The sequence below is a fragment of the Pleurodeles waltl genome, chromosome 6 (genome assembly GCF_031143425.1).
Source record: "Pleurodeles waltl isolate 20211129_DDA chromosome 6, aPleWal1.hap1.20221129, whole genome shotgun sequence".
Lineage (NCBI taxonomy): Eukaryota > Metazoa > Chordata > Amphibia > Caudata > Salamandridae > Pleurodeles > Pleurodeles waltl.
In genome coordinates this window covers 1,051,166,450-1,051,192,896 of record NC_090445.1, presented here as the reverse complement: position 1 = coordinate 1,051,192,896, position 26,447 = coordinate 1,051,166,450, and the positions used below count along the sequence as shown (strand labels likewise).

Sequence of the window (26,447 nt, the reverse complement as noted above, 5' to 3'; positions counted from 1 at the left end):
GAAAACAACAACGACACCAACACCGCTTCACTGACCACCAACCTCCACAACTTCGGACTCCACCAACTGGTCAACACTCCCACCCACATCGCCGGTCACACGCTTGACCCCCTCTTCACCTCAAGCAACCACATCTCTTTCAGCCACACCTCCAAACTCCACTGGACCGACCATCACTGCGTCCATTTTACCTTCAAGAAAACCGAACACCACCGCATCCCTCTACCACCTCACCGCCGCTGGGGAAAAGTCACCACAGACCAACTAACCAGCTCCCTCGTCAAACACCCACCACCCGACTCCAACGACCCGAGCGCCGCCGCCATCAACCTCCATCAATGGATCCTCGACTGCGCCAACACCTTAGCTCCACTCAAGAAACCCACCACCAACCAAGGAAAGAAAAAACCAGCCTGGTTCACAGAAGAACTGACCACCTCAAAACGCACCTGCCAGAAGCCCAAAAGAAGAAATGGATCCTCGAGCGCACTCCCGACAACCTTGCCACCCTCAAAGACGCCAACCGTGATCACCACCAACGGATCCGACTCGCCAAGCGCGCCCATTTCACTGAACGCCTCAACAACAACGCCCGCGATTGCAAAGAACTCTTCGGCATCGTGAAGGAACTCTCCAACCCTAACGCCAACATCAACGACGTCCCACCCTCCCAGAAACTCTGCAACGACCTCTCCACCTTCTTCCACCAGAAAATCGCAGCCATCCATGACAGTTTCAACACCGCTCCTCCGCCAGACCCCACCCCTGACGACGACGCCCACGCCTGCCGCCTCACCACCTGGACCCAAGTGGACGACGCCGAAACCCTAACAACCATGAATTCCATCCACTCAGGCTCTCCCACGGACCCATGCCCACATCACGCATTCAACAAAGCTGACGCCACCATCGCCCTCATACTCCGCAAGATCATCAACCTCTCCTTCAACACCGCCACCTTCCCGGACAGCTGGAAGCACGCAGAAATCCAACCCCTCCTCAAGAAACCCAAGGCTGACCCCAACGATCACAAAAACTTCCGACCGATCTCTCTACTCCCTTTTTCATCGAAAGTCATCGAGAAGATCGCCAATGCACAGCTCGCCCACTTCCTAGAAGCCAACTCCATCCTAGACCCCTCTCAATCTGGATTCAGACGAAACCACAGTACCGAGACCGCACTCCTCGCCGCCACTGATGACATCAGACAACAAATAGACAACGGCGAAACCTCAGCCCTCATCCTCCTCGACCTATCAGCCGCCTTCGACACAGTCTGCCACCGCACCCTACTGGCCCGTCTCCACGAAGCCGGCATCCAAGACAAAGCCCTCAACTGGATCTCATCCTTCCTCTCCGACAGAACCCAGAGAGTCCGGCTCTCCCCCTTCCGCTCGAAAGCCACCAACCTCATCTGCGGCGTCCCCCAAGGCTCCTCTCTTAGTCCAACGTTGTTCAACGTCTACATGGCCCCCCTTGCAAAAGTGGTCCGTCAACACAACCTCAGCATCATCTCATACGCCGACGACACCCAGCTCGTCCTCTCCCTGACCAAAGACCCTCTCACCGCCAAAACCAACCTCCACGAGGGACTAAAATCCATCGCCGAGTGGATGAACAACAGCCGCCTGAAGCTCAACTCCGACAAGACGGAAGTCCTCATCCTCGGACGCTCCCCCTCGGCCTGGAACGACTCCTGGTGGCCCGCTGCACTCGGACCCCCACCCACCCCAGCCAACCACGCAAGAAACCTCGGATTCATCCTCGACTCCGCTCTCACCATGTCCAAACAGGTCAACGCCGTCTCCTCTTCCTGTTACAACACCCTCCGAATGCTCCGCAGAATCTTCAAGTGGATTTCAATAGGAACCAGAAAGACGGTAACTCAAGCCCTCGTCAGTAGCAGACTTGACTACGGCAACGCACTCTACACAGGCATCCCAACAAAAGACATCAAACGACTCCAGCGCATCCAGAACGCATCCGCCCGCCTGATCCTCGACATACCCCGCCGATGCCACATCTCCCCCCACCTGAAAGACCTCCACTGGCTCCCCGTGGAAAAAAGGATCACCTTCAAACTCCTCATCCACGCTCACAAGGCTCTACACGACACCGGACCCACTTACCTCAACACCAGACTCAACTTTTACGTCCCCACACGTCAACTCCGCTCTGCCAACCTCGCCATCGTCCCCCGAATCCAGCGCAAGACCTCTGGCGGCAGATCCTTCTCCTTCCTCGCCGCCAAGACCTGGAACTCTCTCCCCACCTCGCTACGCCAGACCCAGGACCTCCTCACCTTCAGGAGACTCCTCAAGACTTGGCTCTTCGAACGCTAGCAGCTCCCTCCCCCCACCCCTCAGCGCCTCGAAACCCTGACGGGTACATAGTGCGCTCAATAAGTTCTCTGATTGATTGATTGATTGATTAAAGGAGGCATGGTTAATTACCCATAACCTTCAGTGCACTTAGGCCCATATATATGGGAAAATGACAGAGCGCGACGCTGTTGATGTGCTGTGTATAAGTGAATACGGCGCACCCCTGTGTTGTCCCCTGCGCTGACGCTAGATTTAGCTGCCAGTGCCAACACAGGCATTCTTGCACCGTCCCCTTCCTGCACATAAACAATCACTAATGGCACTTTGGCACTTCTGTGTGTGCTGCAGAATGAAGCACACACAGAAGTGTCTAAGCGTCATTTTCAAAAGACTCTTATTCTTTTGAAAATTTGCATCTTGACTTGTGTATGTTAGATCATTGTCATTTTAGTCTTACTTCAATAAATATTGCCTATTTTTCTAAACCGGTGTGGTGTACATTTTGTAGTGTTTTCACTGTATTACTGTGTGTGGTGGTACAAATACTTTACACATTTCTGCTTCTGAGATAAACCTGACTACTTGTGCCCAGCTACCAAGTGGGTAATCAGGGGTCATTTCTCCATTGCCCTGACTAGAGTGAGAGTCCTTGCTTGGACAGAGTGCAAACTGACTGCCAACCAGAGACTCCATTCCCAACATTGGTGATCAGCGGTGAGGATTGTACTTGTATTTGTACTTGACATACAGTGATTAAGTGTACACTACTGTTTCCAGTGCAGACCATTACGTGACCACATGCTACTTGTTTTAGTTTTTTCTCTTATTGGACTTTTTCCTGCTTCCATATTTTAGTGATCTTTTTGTTTTTGAGTTAGGAAAACTGGAAAGTTACACAGTTGCTCAACTAATGCAGTTCTGTAATGATCTTGCCTGTTCCGTTAAGAGTTCTACCAGGAAGGAGGAGCTACAAAAGGCACTGAGAGCCTGGGTGGCAGCCAAGGAGGCTGGGGCACACAGAGGAGGAGGATGAGGAGGTGCAGAGTGTTCACAATGGTGCAGTGGATGTACCTGTTATGCCTGGGGGAGGTTTCCAGGGCAGGTAGCAGTGTGTCATCCAAGTGTCTGACTCCTCAAGCGTTGCAGGACAGACAGGCAGAGAGGGTTCACCAGTTTGAGTTAGAGGACTTGAGGATGAAAATGGAGAGGAATTTCATCTAGGCCAATAACTCCCAGTCCTGCTTCCGTAGCAACCACAGCATGGAGCAGCCCTCCTGGCAGCCACCGATTACATTTGATTACTCCTAGACCATGGCCACACTGCAGCACACATACTCCTTGACCTCTCAGCAGCATTCAACACGGTCTCCCACAACACTCTGTGCACCAGACTCCACGACATAGGAATCTGCAGAAGAGCCCTGGAATGGATCCACTCCTTCCTCTCTGGGAGGATGCAGACGGTCAGACTCCCGCCCTACACTTCCAGACCCACAGGAGTCAACTGCAGAGTCCCCCAAGGATCCCACACTGATCAACATATACATGGCTCCTCTCGCTGCCATCATCAGAAGCCACAGTATGAACATCCTGTCATATGCCGATGACACACAACTCATCATTTCCCTCACCGAAGACTCGAACACGGTCAAAGGAACTTCCACTCAGTAATGGAAGCCGTTGCCACCTAGATGAGAGAAAGCTGCCTCGAGCTCAACTCCGACTAGACTGAGCTCATCATATTCAGAAACGCCACCTCAGCTTGGGATGACTCCTGGTGGCCCACATGCCTCAGCGCCCCCCACACCGACTGAGCACGCCCGAAACTTAGGAATCATCCTCAACTCCTCCCTATCCATGACCCACCAGGTAAACTCTGTTGCCTCCCCCTGCGGGCACACACTCCACAAACCTTGGAAGATCTTCAGATGGATCCCAGCAGACTGCTACAGGACAGTCACCCACGCCTTAGCCACTAGCAAGCCCGACTATGGCTATGCCCTCTACGTCGGCACCTCAACTAGGAACATCAAAAAACTACAACTCATCGAGAACGCCACCGCCAGACTCATTCTGGATCTCCCTAGCTGAGAACACATCTCCCAACACCTGAGGACGCTCCACTGCCTACCGGTTGAGAAGCAAATCACCTTCAAGCTTCTCACCCACACATACAAGGCCATACACAACACAGGACCAGCCTACCTGAACCACCGCGTATCCTTCCACACCTCCACCAGATCCCTCTGCTCCGCACAGATGACCCTGGCCACCATCCCCTGGATCCGCAAAACCACCACCAGAGGACAATCCTTCACCTACACTGTAGCAAAGAGCTGGAACAACCTCCCCCTGCACCTCAGACAAGCCCGTCGCTCACCATCTTCAGGAAGAACCACAAGACGTGTCTCTTCGGATGAGGCACCTCCCCTCCAGCCAGCGCCTTGAGACCCTCACAGGTGAGAAGCCGCGCTTTACAAATATTGATTGATTGATTGAATGGAGGAGAGGAGGCTGGCCAATGAAGAGAAGAAGCTGCTGCTGGCTCCTGAGCTTAGTTTGAGGGAACTAGATCAGAGGAGCCAGTCTAGTAGATATGGGGGCAGCAATACCACAGTGCAGCCTGAGAGGAGGGTGCACATTCCCAAAGACCTTGTGAAATATTACAAGAGGAAGGATGACATATGCTTGTAATTTAAGGGGGATGAGTCTGCTCTCCACATTAAACTGGTGGCTGGAGAACATTGGGGGCGGGTCTGTGGAAGCACTTTGAGGTAGAGGGAAGGGATACTCTGACATCCTTAGGGGATCCTCAGGGGCTCACTTACTCTATCATGAAGGACGTCCTACTCACAAGATATATACTCACTCCTTGAGCAGTATAAGAACAAGTTTAGGTCCTACAAAAAGAAGGAATCCCAAACATGGTTGGAATGTGTTGACTCTTTTTGCAGGTCACTGGATGATTGGGTGAAGGGAAGTAAGTTAACAACTTTTGTGGGGCTGTGCAATTTCGTTACTTGGGAGCATTTGTATAGTCTTTGTTTTCCAGAGCTGCAACAGCACCTGATTGACAACAAGTTGACAGGCCCTAGGAAGCTTGCACAGGAAGCGGACCGTTGGGAGAGCACCAGGGTCGAAAGGAGGTATGGGGTAGACCACACCAAGTGTGGGCAGAGTCCCTCTCAGAAGAATAAGGAGGGTAAGGGTAAACAGGGGGAGTTCTCTAAAGGGCCCCAACCTAGTTCCCAGTGTAGGAATTCCCAGCCCACCCTGGGTAAAAGAAGCTTTGGTTTCCTAAAGGGAAACCTGCAGAGAGGGGTTCCCACAAATGTTATGCATGTGATCAGGTAGGTAGGACCCAAATGTCCCAAGTGGATACCAGCAGCCACTGGTGTTCAGTCACAGAGTTTGGCCGGTGTAGCGCTTGGAGAGGAGTTGGTTCCAGGTGGGTGGGACCCAGCTGAGATGACCGTTGTCTCACTAGGGGACGGTTAGATGGTCCAGAGTACCCTTGTGCCTGAAAACACTAAGAAATACAGGCAGTGGGTGACCATCAATGGACAGAGGGTGTAGGCTATGCCAGACACACGAGCCAGTGTGACTATTTGAGAAGTCACCTGGTGTCTGAAGATCAGATAGATCCCCATGCACTTCACCAAGTAGTTGTGGTAGACAACTCAGAGCATCTGTGCAGAGTGGTGCAGGTTCCCTTTGAATGAGGGGGGTCTGAGGTGCCTTGATAGTAGCTGTGAGTCCAACCATGACTGTGGATTGTCTGCTTGGCAATAACCTGGAGGAACACAGGTCTCACTTGGAGATGTTGGGTCTGCCTGGGTGGGTGTGTTTGTCCCCCTGGTCGATGGCAGGCCGTCAGGGTGATCAGGAGACCCCGGAGCCTGAAAGAGTGTCCCAGGTGTCTGCCAGAAGGAGGAAGAGTAAGGGGCGCAGAAAATCTGCTCCAGAAGTTCCCACAGTCCAGGAGGAGGCTGAACCTGAGGGGGAAGCCCTGGAGCCTACAGGGGAACAAGTGGATGAACTGGGAGATGTCCCTGAGCTGACTCAGTGGCAGCAGGAAGGGGGACCCACCAGGGAAGAATTCTGTGAGGTACAGAAGACATGCCCTACTCTGCAGGGTTTGCAGCAGCAGGCTGGTAAGGACTTGATCTACAGGGAGGATGGCCTCCTAAATAGTGAGCCTAAGGTTGCTGAGCCTGGGTCAGCCCATGTGCTGGCAGGACCCCAGTGCTACAGAGCCTTCCTACTGGGTCTGGCTCATGATGTGCCTTTAGCTGGTCATTTGGGACAGGGCAAGACCTTTGAACAGTTTGTCACCCACTTCTACTAGCCCCAAATGCGTTAGCACTCAGATGCACACTATAGGCCTTGCCAAACTTGTCAGGCAAGTGGCAAGAGTGGGGGGAAATGTAAGGCTCCCCTCCAACCTTTTCCTGTTGTCAGTACCCCCTTTGAAAGGGTTGGTATTGATAATGTGGGGCGTCTGGATCGCAAGACAGCCATGGGCAAAAGGTTCATCCTGGTCTTGGTGGACCATGCCACCTGGCACCCAGAAACCATTCCTTTAAGGTTAATCACCTCCCCTGTGATGGGATGTGCTTTGATGGGGTTTTTTACCCGCATGGGGTTCCCCAAGGAGGTGGTATCTGATAGGGGTACCAACTTCATATTGGTTGATATGAAGTTATAGGATATGATATATAAGTTCACTACTCCTTACCACCCTCAAAGTAACGGTCTGGTTGAGAGATTGAACCGTACTTGAAACGATGATCATGGGCCTGTCAGAGCCCTTGAGGCATAAGTGGGGCGTCCTCTTGCCATGCCTTCTGTTCACCTACAGGGAGGTGCCTCAAAAGGGTCTTGGATTTATCCCTTTTGAGTTACTGTATTGCCACCCTGTCAGGGGACCTTTGAGTCTGGTTAGGGAAAGCTTGGAAGCCCTCCCAGGATTTATTCAGTTACATGCTGGCTTTTAGGAAACAGACAGCTCACTTCAGGAAGCTCGCCCATGAGAACCTGGAAGCAAGCCAAGAAGATATGAAGCACTGACACGAGCAGAATGCCACTCTGGTTGAGTTCCAGCCTTGCCAAAAAGTTTGGGTGATGGCCCCAGTGGAGCCTAAGGCTCTCCAAGATAAGTGTACTGGGCCATTTGAAATAGTGGAGTGCAAGAGTGATGTCACCCATCTGGTGAACTTGCGGACTCCCAGGAACCCATTAAGGGTCCTACATGTGAACCGCCTCAATCCTCATTTTGAGAGGACAGAGGGAACAATGCTCTTGGCAACAGATGATGGGGTGGAGGAAGAGAGTGAGCCTCTTCCTGACCTCGTGTCTGCCAAAAAGAAAAATGGTTAAGTGGAGGGTGTGAACCTCTCCCCCTCCTTGACCCTAAAGCAACAGAGGGACTGTTGCCAAGTGTTGGGATAGTTTGCCCCTCTATTTTCCTTGATCCCAGGGGGCATTCATCTGTATACACATGATCTGGACACCGGGGACAGTCCTCCTGTTAAACATAAGGTTTACAGAGTGACTAACAATGTTGGGGCTAAGATCAAGGATGAGGTATCCAAGATGTTAGACCTAGGGGTTATTGAGTTTTCCAGGAGCCCTTGGGCCAGCCCTGTGGTCTTGGTCCCAAAAGCTGCTGCTCCGGGTGCCACTACAGACCCCAGGTTCTGTGTGGATTACCGGGGACTCAATGCGTTCACTAAGACTGACGAGTACTTTTGACTTGAACTCTGGATATTGGTAAATTGCTCTGACTGAGGGGGGCTAAGAAGAGGTCTGTATTTTCCACCCCTGATGGGTACTAACAATTTAGGGTGATGCCCTTTGGGATGAAGAATGCCCCTGCCACCTTTCAGAGGTTGGTCAACCAGGTGTTGGCTGGACCGGATGATTTCAGTGCAGCCTACCTGGATGACGCTGCTTTGTTCAGCTCCACTTGGAAGGAACACTTGCAGCACCTCTGTGTGTTAGAGGCCCTGCAGAAGGCAGGCCTCACTAGTAAGGCTAGCAAGTGCCAAATAAGGCAGGGTTCTGTGGTGTACTTGGGACACCAGGTGGGGAGTGGCCAGGTGGCGCCCCTACAGCCAAAGATTGATACCATTCTGGCTTGGGAGCCTCCCAAGACCCAGAATGAAGTGAGAGCCATTTTAGGTCTCACCAGATACTGTAGGAGGTTTGTCAAGGGGTATGGCACTATTGTTGCTCCCTTGACTGAGTTAACCTCCAAGAAGCAGCCCAGAAAGGTGATCTGGACTGAGTCTAGCCAGACAGCTTTTGATGTCCTGAAGGCAGCCATGTGCACGGCACCCATGCCGAAGGCACCTGACTTCTCCCAAGAATTTGCAGTGCCGACTGATTCTTCAGAGCACGGGGTATGAGCAGTGTTATCACAGCTAAATAAAGAGGACCTAGGCCAGCCTGTAGCCTTCATCAGTCGGAGATTACTTACCAGGGAAAGTAGGTGGAGTGCAATTGAGCGTGAAGCTTTTGCTGTGGTCCGGGCACTGAAGAAGCTAAGAACCTACCTATTTGGGACTCACTTCCAGTTTCAGACCAACCACAAGCCCCTCAGATGGTTAATGCTGATGAGGGGTGAGAATCCAAAACTGTTGAGGTGGTCCATATCCCTGTAGGAGATGGACTTTACGGTGGAACATCGCCCTGAATCAGAACACGCCAGTGCAGGTGGTCTGTCAAGATTCTTCCGCCTTAGTGATGAGAACTCCCAGGAGGTAGGGTAGTTCGCCCCACTTTCAGCTGAGGGGACACGTATTAGACCTGGCATCCTTGGCGTTTTCTCCCCTGTCTTTTTTGCCTCTGATTCCCATGTTTTGACTGTGAGCTGGACTCTGTTTTTGTTGTTTTTGGTACTCTGGGCACTTTACCACTGCTGAACAGTGCTAAAGTGCTCTTGTGTAAAGTGTATGTGTAATTGACTTTTCCATGACTGGCATATTTGAATTACTAGTAAGTCCCTAGTAAAGGTCACTAGGGGTGCTCAGGACCTGTAAATCAAATGCTACTAGTGGGCCTGCAGTAATGGTTGTGCCACCCACATTAGTAGCCTTGTAACCAGGCTCAGACCTGCCACTGCAGTGTGTGTGTGTGTGTGTGTGCAGTTTTAAGCTGCCAATTAGACCTGGCAAGTGTGCCTACTTGCCAGGCCTAAACCTTCCATTTTATACATGGAAGGCACCCCAAAGGTAGGCCCTCGGTAGCCCCATTTGCAGGGTGTAAGATATGTTAAAGGGGGGGCATGTACTGATGTGTTTTACATGTCCTAACAGTGAAATACTGCTAAATTCACTTTTCACTGTTGCAAGGCCTATCTCTCTCATAGGTGAACATGGGGGCTGCCTTTAAATATTTTTAAAGTAGAGATTCCCTGTGAGAGCAGATAGAAATGTGGAGTTTGGTGTTTCTTAACTCACAATTTAAAAATATATCTTTTGGTAAAGTTGTTTTTTAGATTGTTTGTTTGAAAATGCTACTTTTAGAAAGTAGCCATTTTCTTGCTTTAACCCTTCTGTGACTGCCTGTTTGTTGATTCCCTGTCTGGGTCACACGAATCTCCTCTAGACGGTGACACAAAGGGAGCTGGGGTGTAGCGTGCATATCCTGATGAGCCATCTGAGCTACAGTAGAGGGAAGAGTGGTCACTTACACCTGGGCTGTGCCTGCCATCACACAGTGCAGTCGCCAGCCCCCTGGTGTGTGTTTGGGGCCTGGCCTTGGCAAGGCTGGATCTTGTGAACAACAGAGACTTTCCTTTGAAGTTTGCCTGCTTCAAATGCAGAAAAGTGTATAAGTAGTGGACCTCAAACCCCAGACTTTAGATCACTTCTGGAACTAAGGAGAAGAGCTGAGGAGAAATGCCTCCCCTGCCTGTGACTGTGCTTTGTTGGGCTATCCTGCAGTTGCTTCTTCTGCCTGTGGAAGGGGACAAAGACTGGACTTTGTTGTGCATTCCAGCTTGAAGAAGAATCGCCAAGGGCTTGAACTGAGCTTGCCGCCTGTTTTGAAGTCTTAGGGCCATCAAAGACTTCCTCTGCAAGCACCTGGACTTTCTGCTGAGAGTCCTGCCCTACCAAGTAGTGCCCTATCCAGTCCCTGGGCCCTTGAAAGGTGATGTTGGCAGAACAAGAGCTGAAATCCACATACAGATCGTCTTGTAGGGAAATTTTTGACACACCATCTGCAACTTGGCTGATAAACGATGCACCACCCACTTCACGGCTGAAATCGACGCTCTACCTTCATCGCAGCTGGGAGATCGATGCATTGCGACTGGAGAAACGACGCAACACCCGCTTGCGGCTGCTAACAACGTAAACCCCACACAGTGCAGTTCTCTAACACCGTGAGACTGAATTTCTCACGCATTGTTCCTGGGCATCAAAGTCATTATGAACCTGCACGGATCTGAGGTGCTCCGTCTGGAAACCGGTGCATCACTCTCTTATGAGGGAGAATAATGGCACATTGCCTACCCGATCGGAGAAGAAACAACACATGGCCTCCCTTGCAAGTAAGGAATCGACACATTGCTGACTTTTCTGACGCACGCTTGCCCGTTCGGCTTAATTTTTTAAGCAAACCAGGTACTTTGTGTAAAATCAACGTTTCCATTGTTTTTTATGGAGTAAGACTCTTACTCTTTTGAAAATTCATATCTTGCCTTAAATATGTTGGATCTCTGTCATTTTGGACTTGTTTAGATAAATATTACCTATTTTTCTAAACTGGTTTGGTGTCCATTTTGTAGTGTTTTCACTGTATTACTGTGTGTGGTGGTACAAATAATTTGCACATTGCTTCTGAGATAAGTCTGACCGCTTGTGCCAAGCTACCAAGGGGGTAAGCAGGGGTTATCTAAGAGTGTTTCTCCATTGCCCTGACTAGAGTGAGGGTCCCTGCTTGGACCAAGTACAAATTGGCTACCAACCAGAGACACCATTTCTAACACCTAGGAATGAGAAATATCAGAAGCTTTGGTGGGGGCAGGACCCAAAACGTTTGTGGTGACTGTCTTAGATTTCTGATCCAAGAAACAGATTAAATTAAGGAGACAAGTACTGTAGGGAAAAAGAAAATGCAGTATTTGGTACAATCTAGTTGTGTTGCAGCATCAGCAGCATTAGGAAAGGAACAAGCCAAAAATATTTTGTAAAAGGAGAGAGGGACCCAAAAATGCACGGTGTCCAGGGCAAAGAGCCCCAACAGCACTCCATTTATGACAGACCTGCTGGAAATATGACATGCATATTGCAATTCAGATGAATTGGTTCAAGTCTGCAAATTATTTCTCCAAGAAAAAACAGATGTACACTTCTGCTACTCGTTGCAGATAACACAAGTAAAGAACTCCTCACATACAGAAAAAGCATTTTTCTGTTACTCTGTATAACATTCACCCAGGAAAAATCATGTAATGACTAAAATGAAAGTAAACTTCCAGATCAACATCAATACTACCCTAGCCATCATGATTGCTAAGAAGTTCTATAGAAATTGTAATGCATGCTTCTGAAGCCCACAGATGAGGTATTGGAGAGAAAAATGTGGTAGTAAAAGAACAGTTATCAAGCAACACAGAGTCTTGTTGCCTGAACCTCCAAACTATCTTGACCAAAGCTCACTGGACCTTAATTGAGATACTGAGAGATTTCAAAGATAACCATTACATAGGAAAGTAATGATTCAAAGAGGGTTGCAGCGATAGGCCTGGAATCAAGTGGAAGCACTTCAAGAGGAGGTTGTGCAATGCCATCTACAGTAGTCACAATTAAACAGAAGCTTTACTAGCTAAATATACACCACTACGTCTTCAGGGCATCCCCATTTCTGAAGCCCAACAACTTAATCTTCAATGATACAGCAAGAGTTGACACCAGGAGTGGGGGAGATCAGGGAGTGGAAACGAGGAAGAACATAGGGATTTCTGCAGTAGGATACCTGAGCCATGGCAATTAGTACATCCCCAGCCTTCTGGGATGTACTAGATTTACTTCAGGTAGAGGAGAATGTGTTTCAGGCAAACAAAATCCACTCATAAATTCCCCAACTGGTGACATTTAAATCACAAAATGCTAGATTTAAGACAGGAGGCCCTAATGAATGGAAACAGAAGTCTAGTTGATCTGCGCAGAAACTGAGATTTTCAAAAGCTAGTAGTGAAAAGAAGATTGCGATTTTATTGAAGACAGGGTTTATGTGCAGTCTCCTTTGATGCAGTTCCATGAAAGCAGCACAGTACCATAGCAACTTTATACAATAGCACTCTATCTCCATTCCCAGTTTTACATACTTCTAGAATGAAACGTGTCTTCTCTACCTTCCTTGACCAGTGGGCAGATTTTTCAGTGTCTGCTAAACTGCATCTTGCAGAAAACACTTTCTGCCTTTCTTTTTGAAGATATTATTTCCTTGAGAGGGACTGATTTACTGAATTTCTCTCCCTGCTTTAAGCTAGAAGACCAATTAATTCCTATTTTTTACTCTTAGAGGTATTTTCACTTTGTGAATCTAAAAATGAAAAAAATCTTCGTGAACACCTTCATTATTCTTTCTCTTCCCAGATTTCTTCCCATCTGACTTACTCCTAAAACAGTTCTAACCTCTTAGGCAATTATAATTGCAATTGTAATTACAATTACAATTTTACAATTACAATTGCCCAAGAGGTCAGAATTGTTTTAGGAGTAAGTCATAATTTCCTATATAGCTTTAGAAACTAAGGTGCATAGTCACAAGGAACTTGCGCCGCCAGTGTGTCACTTTTTTTGATGCACCAGTGGTGCTTTCTTTGCTCCACATTTACACATTTACAAAATGCCTCATCTAGACGGATGCATCACTTTTTGTCAGGATGTGGCTGCATCCCATTAGAATTAATATATTCAAGGTAGGCGTTCTTTCATAAAATTCCCCTTAAAACTGGCGCAGTGGTATTCATGACTTTTTCCAAAAGTCATGAATCGTCGGGAAGTGGGCAGGTACTCTTGAGATGCATCAACATTTCAATGCCTCTAAAACCCAGGAGTAGGAATGATGCATTGGCTGTTGCAGAGGGATTTGACCAGCTGAAGAGACTTGAAACAGTATAATCTGCAATCAAGTTACATCCCCTCAACCGATACACATAAGGTAGGTAACACAGTTAATCACACATTACACACACCATTAATGACATGCCACACATACAGAGGCATAGGTACACTATGCCCAGTTGTTGCGTGACATCCAGTACCAATGTAATAGAGTGAAAGTGAATTTTTCACCTTTTGACACTATACATTAGTCCCCATACAGTCAGAACTGACGCCTCCTTTTTGGCGCATTGTTGTAGTTGCATCAGTTTTATCAGTTTTATGACCAAATACAACAATGCGCCATTTTTGGGCTGGATACATTGTGGCATTCTTCTCACAGATTCATCAGAATTTCTGGTGCAAACTTGGGAGCTTGCGCAATGGAGCCCTATATAGTAATATGGCGCATCCATAGCATTGTAAAGATTTTTCACGCAGACGCAGGAGATATTGATGCATTGCTGCCTAGGGGTTAATTTACAAGGTGGTTTGTGTCACTCTTACACCATGCAACATGGTGCCAGAGCGACATAAACATGAAGTCAGATTTGTGAAGACACGCAGGGTCACTTTGCATGGCCCTGAGTGGCGTCATAAATCCGGAGTAAGACAATTCAGTGCAAATCACTGCTTTGCCTTACTCTGGGAAGGCATTCACTGGCCGTTGTGTGGGTGTTCCCAAGCAACTCTCATGGTTTTTGATGCATTTCCAGAACCGGTAAACCTGGGAATGCACCAAAAAGATACGCCTTCCCAGGAAAGACATATCAAGGAGAAATATCTTTAGTTCTCCTCGTTACTTCCTCTTATTATGTGTTCTATATTCTGCAGCACAAATAGCTAGAGGAATATGTTTTGTGCAGGACAGTGTCTCTTCCTCCACAAAAACTATCCTGCATGCAACGCTGGCACCCTTGCACCACTGTGCAAGAGTGCCTGCATTGGTGCTAGGCTGCTAAAAGGGTGCCAGTACAGGGGAAAAGGAAGGAATGCATTGTATTACCTTAAATATGGTGCAGTCCTGCCTTTTCTCTGTCACACGTTGCAGCGCAGCAAGGTGACTTGCTGTGCTGCCCTGCGTGACCTATTGGTTAATAGGCCCCTAAATCCCTTAACTCTTCTCTTGATAATCCACTAGTGGAAGGGAAGGGGACCACTAACACTATAATAATTATACTCATTTTATCTGTCTATAATATGTCAGCAATTCTACCTTCTGTGGCTTCCCAAATCTCCCTTGCCTGCCAAGCAAAGGGGCCCACTTAAAAGGGCACAAAAAAGAAGAGTAAACCTAATATGTTCCTGATCCTTAGCTGGTCGTACATGGTGCCCCTGGGATAAATGTGGTGTGGGACACTACTTCAGAGAAAAGTTCAGTCAGGGTTTTTGGGCAGGGAACTTTGTGAGCTTGACAGAACAATTTAGAAAAGGAGAGAACAGATGTATGTATGTAGTTGTGTAAAATGGATATAAGTATGCTGATATTTACAGTATGAGTAGTTGCAGGTAGCAAGTCCTCAATAGTGTGGGAAATGTATATATTAACAGAATAATTTAAAATGGAAGAAGTGTATAGTGCTTGTCCAGAGGAATCACAATCATGGACTACGATAGTTCCATCGTTCTGCACCTTGCACGAGAGAGTTATACCTATAAGTCACAAGTCGAATTTTGCTCAAATCAGTATTTGTGCTCAAAGGTACTTCCCAACATGTCATGTGTAGCAGAGGTCACTACCATCTGGTGACACTTTTGTAATTTGCATGAAAATTCTTATGTCCTTGATCCGATTTTTGTTGGGAAGGTTCCCATTTAGCTCCAACTCACTATCATGACTGTGCATTTAAATCTTGGGATATAAATGTCAAACTGTGGCCCAGATTTACTAAAATCTCACGCATCACAGTGCAGCAGCCAAAAATGCTGCATTGAGTGAGAAGGAGAGAGCAGGAGAACGCCATGTCTGCAGAGATATGGCTTCCTCCTCCCCTAGCATCGATGAAGAATTTTGCTGCCCAATGCCACACATGCAACTTTGTGCCATTGTGCAAGAGTGTGTGCATGAGTGTAGCATATGTTTTATACTGGAAGGGTGCCATTCCAGTACAAAATACTATTGTTGGACCTAGCCCTTGTGGCAGGTTCATTCCCTGACTTTTTGCCTAATTCCTCCTATTTTTTCTGATCGCTTGCTGTTGGCTCTAGGACTCTGAGCAATTTATCACTGCTGATCAGTGCTAAAGAGCAGGTGCTCTCCCATCTAAAGTTGGTATGATTGGCTTATACCTAATTGGCATATTTAATTTACCTATAAGTCCCTTGTACAGTGGTATCTCTATACCCAGGGCCTGTAGATTAAACACTACTAGTGGGCCTGCAACGCTCCTTGCGCCACCCACTGAAGTAGCCTTTCAAACCTGTCTCAGGCCTGCGAGCGCAGGGCCTGTGTGCACAGTTTTCTGCCACAGAGACCTGGCATCTAAATGTACTTGCCAGGCCCAGAACTCCAGTTTTAGTACATGTAAGTGACCCCTTAGGTAGGCCCTAGCTAGACCTATGGGCAGGGTGCTATGTAGGTTGCATGGCCGGTCCTGGTAGTGACAAACAGCCTAACTTGGTGTCTCACTGCTTTGAGTGCTGCCTTCTTATAGGATTGCATTAGAAATGCCCTGCCTTATATGTAGGGGGTATTGGCTGATTTATGAGGGGTAGCGTAGGCATGTTTGGTATGATTGTAATGGTGGTAAGAAATGCTGCTTACTGGTGTAAGTGGATTTTGTATTACTGTTACAGAAATACCACTTCTAGAAAGTGAGCATTTCTCTGTGCTTCTGACTGGTGTTTTGCAGCCTGACTCCAATCCACGTCTGGGCAGTGACAGTTGGGCTTTGTGCATACTTTTCAGACAGCCTGTACACGAGGAGGGTGGAGGTGTCACAGAGGTGCATCTGTATACTGAATAGTCTTCCTGGGCTGAGAGAAGGGAGAGGCTTTGTAAAGGCTGTGCCCTGGCCTCACACAACAGGGTCGTTTACCCCCAACTGTTGTTTGGAGCCTGTGCTGGAGGAGAGAGGGGGCACTCCCAAAACCAAAACCAAGTTGTAACTGGTTGGAACCTCTTCTCCCCTTCCTTTGTAACACACTGTAAAAATAAGTATAAGTACAGGGGAGTTTTCCCCACAATGTGGTGACACTGGAACTTACCTTTAATTGGACACAGACTGCTGGAGGGATTCACCAGGAACCGCCATGGACTGCTGCTGCTGTGCTGACCTGTGACCTGCTAGGTCACTGAAAGGAACTGCCACTTGGCTGCATCCACCTTGAGCTGATCTGTTGCTGGGCCCTGCCGCCCTGTGCTCCATGGAACTTTGTACCCCAGGGGCAGGGTGCTGTGGCCCATGACTCCTGCAACTACACCAGGCACAAAGAGTACTTCCTCTCCCCTTGTAGTGCCTGGAAGGCACCTTGCTGTGCTTGGGTAGGGTGCATTGGCGCTCTGAGAGCATTATAGGAACTTCAGGTATCACTGCCACGACCTGGGCTCATCGATCTGGCGTCTGCGCTTTGAAAAGCGCATTGTTGTGCCGCCGGATCTCACCGCCGCGACCCGGGCTGTTTTGGAGTAGTGCGAGTGACGTGCTGTGCCAGGCCCGCCGGGGTACCATCAAGTAAGAAGAGGGAGCGAGCACACTCCTACCATGCCCCTGGGGTGAAGCACACTTTGAGGAGCGCCCCCAGGGCACAAGCAGGCACCCACTCTGGTGCCTGCTGCTTGTTACGGCCCGCGCCACTGGTCTTCCTCGGTGGCCCCTGCTGGTCATTTGTTGGCTTGTGGGCCTCCCCTTCTTGCCGAAGGGCCCGTGAAGGCCTGGGGGGCCCCCATAGATTGCAGGCCCCAGGAAGGGCCCATTATGAACCAGAGAGGGTGCATGAAGCCCACCTCCTTCCCTAATTGTGGTGCTGGCTTTGGAACCCCTCTGGAGGGCCAGATGAGGCCCGGAGGGGACCCCAGAGATCACAGGCCCCAGGAGGGGACTGTTATAAAAACGGAGGGGGTCCTACCCCATTCTTCAGAGTGGTTCCCAGAACGAGCGCACAGTGCGCCGGGGGGCCCATTTTGTAACACATGGCACAGGAGTGTCTTTTTCATCATAAACCAGGTATTTGAAAGGGACCTACGTAATTCCTATGTTCCTTCTATTGACATTGTGGGTCATTATGTTTTCATGGTATCTTTTTATGATCTGTTTGCTAATGTTCCTTCTATGTGCATAACCTGCTAATATGTGATTTTTCACTTGCCATATGTTTTAAAATGTTCCTTTTTATGGGCGTTTATGATATTTCTATGACAAGTGCATTTCTGTAGTAATGTGATTCCTGACTACTTGTGTGTTATATGTGACTACTGCTGGTTCTGCAGAGTAACTAATGTGTAACATTCTGACAACTGCTAGAGTAGCAGGATATTACTTACATGTTATGTTTGGTCTAATAATTGCGTTGTGTACAATACAGTATATTTTCATATAACTTGGTGTTGTGTTTTCTTTGTGGTGGGGATAGTGCATCGTGTGTGTTGTGCAAATGCTTTACACATTGCCTCTGGGATAGGCCTGACTGCTCGTGCCAAACTACCAAGGGGGTGAGCAGGGGTTATCTTGGACGTGTAACTCCCTTGTCCTGACAAGAGTGGGTGGGTTCTGCCTGGCTTAGGTAAATACCCTAGCCAACCAGAAACCAAATTTCTAACAACTATGCACTGACAAGTTTTAAAACTTTTCCTACGTTGTATATGTGCTGTACAGTGCAGCACACGTGCAAAGTTGGAAAATAAAGGAGAAATGAAATCATTTCTCCTTTGCTGGCTGATTTCAAAAGGTGTTGTGACGCAAAACCCTGTCTCAGCTTTTTAGTGGATAGGGCTTTGTATCTAAAAGCATTGGTGGTTGCATAGGGATTCCCATGTAGCGCCCCCTCGATGCTAAGTAACTCAACCCAGCACTTCTGTGCTACTTTGCATTACTTTTAGGCAATTTCCAGCTCAAAACAAGTTTTGCACTGAAAGGTGAATAACAACAAAAAAACATTTGTGCTAGTTTGCATTGGTTTTGTGATGCAAACAGAGCACAAAAATGTTGCTAAATCTGGGCCCCTGTGTCATTATGTCAATGAACTCAAAATAAGTCGATCTGTTCAGTTTCATTACAGGGTCTAAGAAATATCAGAGGATGGCACAGCAACACGGTGTACTGGTCAGAGATATCACTTAAACCCCCTGCAATACATATCCAGCTGCAAGTCAATCCATGTACATTGTGCGGGGCAATGTATTTGTCGGCTTAGGTCGGATTCAGGATAAGAAAAAGGCAGAAATAGTTTAAATAAATTCAATTGCACTCAATTGTTAGAGAAGGCTACTTTTTAAGAAAGTTTATCATCTGTAACCACGCCTCCCACACTTTGGCCCAGATTTACAAAACTCCCACACAATGCAGTGTAGTACCAAAGTTGTAGAGGTGCATTGCATGAGAGAGAGAGAGGACAGCATCATGCCTACAGAGATATGGCAATGTCTCCCTCTCTCTCAAGAGCCAGCGCACAACCAGACTTCCTAGCACCATGCACACACCTTTGCGCTGTAGTGCAAGGGTAGGCACATGAATCATAGATTTTGTACTGGAAGGGTACTCTTCCGATACAAAATACTAAGCTTGGACTAACTTTAACCCCTTCCCTGCTAGGCTTCCCCTCCGCTAAGCCTTTTTTGGGCTATTTGTGGCAGTTCACTCTTAGTCCCCCATAACTTTTTGCTGACACAAAGTATCCATGCCAAATTTGTGTCCTTTTTTTCCAATATCCTGGAGATTCTAAAGGTACCCAGGTCTCGTGGATTCCTCTGGAGTGGACCGAGAAAATGGGCACAATATAACTAAATGTTGTTTTTTTGGGGGGGGGGGAGTAATGCAGAAGAAAGCATCTGTTTTTTTCCCGCAAATGACATCAACAAAGGGTTTCGGTGCTAAAATCACCACCTTTCCAGCTTTCAGGAACAGGCAGACTTGAATCAGAAAAGCTAATTTTTCAACACAGTTTAGGCATTCTATAGGGATATAGTGCATTTTTCCAATTTTTTGTGCTTTCAATCTTATTCCAATTAGTGGCAGAAATGGGTATGAAACCAATGGTGGACCCCGAAAGCTATACACTTATGAAGTGTAGACACTATTCTGAAATCAAGAAGAGGTCATTTGATTAGATATTTCAAGGTTATCCTATAAAAAGTAACAGTTGAAATAAAAAATATTGAAATTGAATTGAAAAAAACAGCCATTTGTGTCTACGTTTTTATCTTGAACTTTTTCTAAATATGGCAGATTTTCGAAAGCAAATACCATCATGCACGCTGGACCCTTATGGTTGCAGGGATATATAAGGATTTTAACCTTGCAATATTTTTTCATTGTGTACTAGGTATACAGCAAATATGGAAAAATATAAATAGTGAAAAGTAGGTATCAAGGAGACCGATGTATTTTTAAAATTGCCACAAGATTGGAGTTTGGAAGCAGGGGTTATTTGCATATCTCTGCACTTGTGGGTGCCCATACGAGCATGTGAATTACAGAGTATTTCTCAAAGTTACTTCTTTCTTACACATTGTCTTACTCTTGGTAGGTGCAAATGCAGAGAAATACAATTGGTAATATCACTTGCTCTACTATTATGTGTTCCCTTAAGTCTCCCAATAAAAAATGGTACCTCACTTGTGTGGGTAGGCCTGTTGCCCGCAATAGGAAACAGCCCAAAACACAACTTGGATACATCAAATTTGTCCATGCAAAACTAACCTGTTTTTTTGTGAAGTGGGTAGCTGTGGGCTTTGGGCCCACCCCCAGCTGGCACCTAGGGAAACCTAGCAAACCTATAGATTTTTTAAAACAAGACACCTGGGGGAATCCAGGGTGGGGTAATTTGTGCAGCTCTCACCAGGTTGTTTTAGCCTGAACACGCTGCACACCTTAAACCTTTACTAAAAAACACATTTTCCTCACATTTCTGTGATGGGAAGTACTGAAATTGGCACAGAGCCACAAACTTCCTCCTGCCCAGCATTCTCCTAAGTCTTCTGATCAAAATGGCACCTCACTTGTGTGGGTAGGCCCAGTGCCCATGACAGGAAATGGCCCAAAATATAACATAGATGCATGATGTTTTCCACCCAAAAGTAACCTGTTTTTGCAAAGTGGGTAGCTGTGGTTTGTTTGGCATTATCTCAGCTGGCATCTAGGAAAACCTAGCAAACCTGTACATTTTTAAACATAGACACCTAGAGGAATACAGGATGGGGTGACTTGTGTGACTCTCACCAGGTTGTTTTACCCAGAATCCCTTGCAAACCTCAAACTTTGACTAAAAAACACACATTTCCTCACATTTCTGTGATGGAAAGTTATGGAATCTGCACAGAGCCACAGGCTTCCTTCCACCCAGCATTCTCCTCCATCTTCTGATGAAACAGGGATCTCACTTTTGTGGGTAGGCCTAGTGCCCGTGACATGACAGGAAACGGGCCAATACGCAACATGGATACATCCATTTTTTTCCATGCATTTCCATGCATTTTTTACAACTAGACACCTAGAGAAATCCAGGGAGGGATGACTGGTGTGGTTTCAACCACATTTCTTTACCCTGAATCCTTTGCAAACCTCAAGATTTGTCTAAAAACACATTTTCCTCACATTTCTGTGATGGAAAATTCTGGAATCTGAGGGAAGCCACAAATGTCCTACCACTCAGGGTTTCCCTCGGCCGCCCGATAAAAATGATACCTAACTTGTGTAGGTGGGCCAAGTGCCTGCGACAGGGAAGTGCCAACATTTTATAATTTGAGGGGGAACCAAAGCAGGTCCAAAATGGCAGGTTTTATTTTTGAAATACATTTTCAGGCTGACTCTGCTTTGGGCACTCACACAAGTGAGGTGTCCTTTTTATCGGGAGACTGAGAGGAATGCTGGGTGGTAGGAAATTTGTGCTTTAGTTCTGTTTCTGGACTTCCCCAGATGTCTAATCAGAATTGTCTGGGTCTAGTAGGTTTTTCCAGGTGGCAGCCTATCCAAGCACAAAAAGGACAGCTGTTCACCATTGCAAGTGTGATGATGCTGAGAGTTAGCCAAACTCTCCTGGCCTAATTTGTAAAAACAACACCCAACAAAATCAAATATCCTCTTGCTTGCCATTGGAGTGAAATACTTTAGTCAGTAGGGGAGCAGAAAGACTGTTTCCCAATTTTTTAGGTGAAGGTGGTATGGCCATGTCCATGCTGGGCAGCCCCCAACCCTACAAAAAAAGTAATCCCTAGTGTCTAGTGGGCTTTCTGTCCCACTGGGGGGTTAGATGGGGTAATTGCCTGCATCTGCCTTACCCGGGGGACAGAAAGACTATTTCCCTTTTTGAGTGGTGGCGCATGGACATGCCCAAGTTGGGCACCCCGAAAATACAAATTAAAAAAAAGTAATCCCTGGTGTCCAGTCGGCTTCCCCCCCATCCTTTGGGTTAGAAGGGAGTAATTGGCTCCCTTTGCCCCCTGCGGGCAGAAAAACTGTTTCCCTATTTTTGGAGTGCATGGACATGCACATGCTGGACAGCTCCCACCAATTCAAATTTTTAAAATGTAATCCCTGGAGTCCAGTGGGCTTTCTACCCCCACCCCCCTCCCAGGAGGTCAGATGGGGGTAATAGCCCCATTTCCCACCTAGGGGAGTCAGAAAGACTGTTTCCATTTGTGTCTGGGGGTGTGGGGACATTGGAATGCCCAATATCCCTCAGGGATTAATATTCCCCATCTGCCCCCCCATAGGGGCAGAAAGGCTGTTTATGTCTGAGGGTATTGGAATGCTCATTGTGGGCAACCCCACCCCTCTTTTATATGAAAAAACTCCTGGGTGTCTAGTGGGCTTTCTGAACCCCCCCACCCCCCCCCCCCCCGCAGCCCCTCCCTGGGGCCAGATCAGGGGTAATAACCCCACCTGACCCTGGGGGGCAGAAAGACTGTTTGTATCTGGGGGAGGGGTGGGGGCATTGGCATGCCCATTTTAAGCAGCCCCCACTCCTAAATGTACATAATAAATGAATCCCTGGGTCTTGTAGGCTTTCTGCCTCCCAAGGGGCACAAAATCAAGGGGGGAGCAAAAGTCCTTGCCCAAGGGGACCCTCCCCCCCTCCCTGGTGTCTAGTGGGTGATCCCTGCTTGGGGATCTCCCTCCTGCGGTGATCCCCAAGCAGCGATCCACAAGGAAAGCCCAGGTGCTCGGGGATGAGATAGCCCCACAAGCACCTAGGCAGTGAAATGAGCCAATCGGCCTATTTCGCTTTAGTTTTCAGTGAAATGACATCAGAGCGCAATGCGCACTGCTCGTCATTTTACTGAAAACTAAAAATAGCCTTGGGTGTTAGGAAAGCTCTTTCCCAGCTCCCCAGGTGGTTTTTAGAAAAAGCAAACTGCTCAGGGAGGGATTTGCTGGTCGTGTGTAGAGGACGTAACGGTTACAAACACCATGGCTAAGGACATAAACGTTACATCCTCAGCACAGAACTGGTTAAATCGTTTTTCACTTTGGATGTGTGCTGTTCAATGAATTACACATGCAAAGTGGGAAGCGTTAGGAGAGTTAAAAGCATTTTTCTTTTCTAATGTCTGCTTCAAAGTGGTAGTGTTTTTTGGTGAAAAACCCTGTCCACTGTTGTTGGGGTTTAGGGTTTTTGTGTCAATAAACATGGGTGGGAATGCCCATGCATCACCCATGGGCCGCCCCTTTACTTTCAGGAATTGCTGAAAAGTAAAAAAAAAAATGTGCGCAGGTTTGGGTCATTTTTGTGTAAATCTGCCCCCTTATTTGTAAATATAAATTGAAAGTAGGTCTGTGTCAATTTTCTGATCCTAAGAGTGGTAAAACGAGATCTGCACTTATGTACTTAATGTCAATTCAAATTATTTATTTTACATATTCATGGATGAATGGCTGGCAGTAAATTATGTGATTTTGTTGTGGGACAGAAAGACATGACATGCGCCACTGTATGTGTGTGTGTTTATAGGTGTGTGAAATACATTAAATGGGTATTATTCCAGTCACAAAGTGGTAAAGAGAAAGTCTAATGAAAAATGTCCCTTTTTCCACTGTAAGATCTCATAAGGTAAATGCTGAATTATTGGTTTCTGCATGCAGGTTCTTGGCTTCAACGCCCGGCAACGAAAGGCTTTCTTGAATGCAATTATGCGATGGGGCATGCCCCCTCAGGATGCCTTTAATTCTCATTGGTTAGTTCGAGACTTGCGAGGAAAAAGTGAGAAAGAATTCAGGTAAAAATACAGACAATATAATTTTATTTCATGATTGTTATTTTCTTTCACAGATATCTCTTTATAATGCAACAGTATATGGACATGTTATAATGCAACAATATTGAGTATTTAATGAACCTAAGTTATGTTCAAGAGGCGAGGTGTAACTTGTTTGCACAAACAAGTCATCGTAGTAAGTGCGGAAAAGAAACTGTGCTACATTTGTTTTCATATCCCTCTGGATTTGGTTTGGAAGCGCTATAGACTACTACCAGACCTTAGTTTCAGTGAGAACTGCTAGCCTGGACCACGGATTATAAAAAATATGATTTTTTCTCTACCATTGCCATAGATCTCGCTATGCATGAGCTGGCCCAACGATGTATGTAAGACATTATTTAGACCCTGGCTGGGCCAGCGAAGGCCTTCACCGCGCCTCTCATTGAACAGAAACACCCATCATATTTAACGATCCCCATGTGGTGTTGTCACCGGCGCAGGACCGCACCACCAGAGGAGCACGAGAGTGGTGAGGAGGTATCACCCCTCTAGTCGGGGCAGGATGGACTGGGCGGTGACGAAGGAGAGGGAGGTGATAAGGGAGGAGGAAAAAGGGCGCGAGGGCAGTTAGAGCGAGATAGAGCCCCGCCCCTGTAAGAATTTTCTTCTCCTTGCTGCCTCCCACCCCGTTTTGACACTATTCACGATGGCCGGCGTACCGCCGTGAGAACCTTTCACCATCACAGGCGCCCCCCCACCCAAGCGGCAAGGTGGAAAGTCTGGGTAGAACGCCTGGAAACGTATTTTGAAGCCCTAGACATCAAAGCAGAATGGCGCAGACCCCTCCTCCTCCACATCGGCGGAGCGGACATCCACAAAGTATTCAAATCGGTCACAGAAGTACAACCACGCACGTATGAAACACTAAAAAGGGCGATTACAGCACACTTTGAGCCATACGCCAACTCAGACTATGAAAGGTTCCTACTACGTCAAGCACGCCAAATCACAGATGAGTCAGTTGACGTTTTCTACGCAAGGCTAAAAGAACTAGCCAGCACCTGCACTCTGCCCGACGAAGAGGACGAAATCCGTGCACAGTTCATACAGGGGTGCTCATCGCCAAAACTCAGAGAACGCATTCTCCAGCAGCCCAACATGCCAATGAAGGACATCCTCACACTGGGACGCTCCCAAGAATTAGAGCGGGCTAGAGCAGCCCACATGGAACAAACACCTGCAACCCAGATAAAAGCAGAGGCAGCCAACGCAGTAAAAGTAAACACACCATGGCCAAAAAGAGAACCTTATAAAGGAAGACTATGGGGCAGACCATGCAAGTGGTGCGGCGGGCCTGCACCACACCCGACCACCTGCCCAGCCTGGGGAAAGATATGCAGCGCATGCGGGAAGCTCAATCATTTTGCCAAAGTCTGCAAATCAACACCGAAGCAAGCAAACAACCCCGCAAAGAAGACCGTCAAGATGGTGGAAGCCACACTGGCCCAAGACTCAGACAGCGACTTGAACAACGATCAACACACACTCCATGTAGTTCACGCTGTCGGAGGCCGACGCTTACCCACATGCACCGTCATAGTCAAAGGCTCTCCAACACAGGCACTGGTGGACACAGGCGCGTCCATAAATTTTATGGCCATGGACATATACAACAACCTGTCACAACCACGACCAGCACTCCGGCCCACAAACATACAAGTATTCGCATTTGGAAACAGCCGACCGCTAGACATAGCAGGGGTTTTCACAACCGACATCACCCACGACAACACGGAAATGGCCACCAAAGTATATGTCTCCAAAGACGGAACAGGATTCCTACTTGGCTGACGCACTGCCCAAGACCTCAACCTGGTGCATTTCGCTTTCGCAATCCACGTGAGTACGCTCCAAGTCCTCATGCAAGAATTCAAGACGCTCTTTGAGGGTATTGGATGCCTCAAAGGACCGCCACTACGCCTAAACATCGACAAATCAGTGGCCCCCACAGCACTCAGACACCGTCGAATAGCGTTTCACCTATGCCCCAAAGTGGAACAGGAACTAAGACTCTTAGAGCAAGCAGGAGTCATCGAAAAAGTATCAGGCCCGACACCGTGGGTCTCCCCCATCGTAGTCGCTTGGAAACCCAAGCAACCGGAGGCGGTCAGAATTTGCGTCGACATGCGCACACCAAACCTAGCAATCAAGAGGGAGCGACACTTAACTCCAACAATAGATGACATCCTCAGCAAATTGTCAGGGTCTTACTGGTTCTCCAAAATGGACCTCCGGTCAGGATACCATCAAATCATGCTGCACCCAGAATCACGGCCCATCACCACCTTCTCCACCCACAATGGCCTCTGGAGATACAAGAGACTGAACTTCGGCATCTCTAGCGCAGCAGAAGTATTCCAGCATGTCATCAAAGAGGTCCTTCAAGGACTCCCGGGAGTCCTCAACGTGAGTGATGACATTTTAGTCCACGCACCTACCGTTGAAGTACATCTGAAAAGGTTGCGGGCAGTGTTCGCCAGACTACAAAGCAAAGGACTGACACTACATAAGGACAAGTGTGACTTCCTGAAACAAGAAATCTGTTTTTTCGGATACCGTTTCTCTAAGAACGGAGTCAGACCAGATCCC

The 26,447-nt window shown here is 47.7% G+C and overlaps 1 protein-coding gene across 4 annotated transcripts in view; it reads left to right on the top strand.

Annotated features, from left to right (window-relative positions):
- The window catches only part of CHD5 (chromodomain helicase DNA binding protein 5), a 981,350-nt gene that overhangs the window by 714,429 nt on the left and 240,474 nt on the right, over positions 1 to 26,447 (top strand). For all 4 annotated transcript variants that reach the window (XM_069239999.1, XM_069239998.1, XM_069239997.1 and 1 more), the window contains exon 29: positions 23,683 to 23,816. In XM_069239999.1, the coding sequence (XP_069096100.1) occupies positions 23,683 to 23,816 (134 nt within the window). The remainder of the gene's footprint in view (positions 1 to 23,682; positions 23,817 to 26,447) is intronic.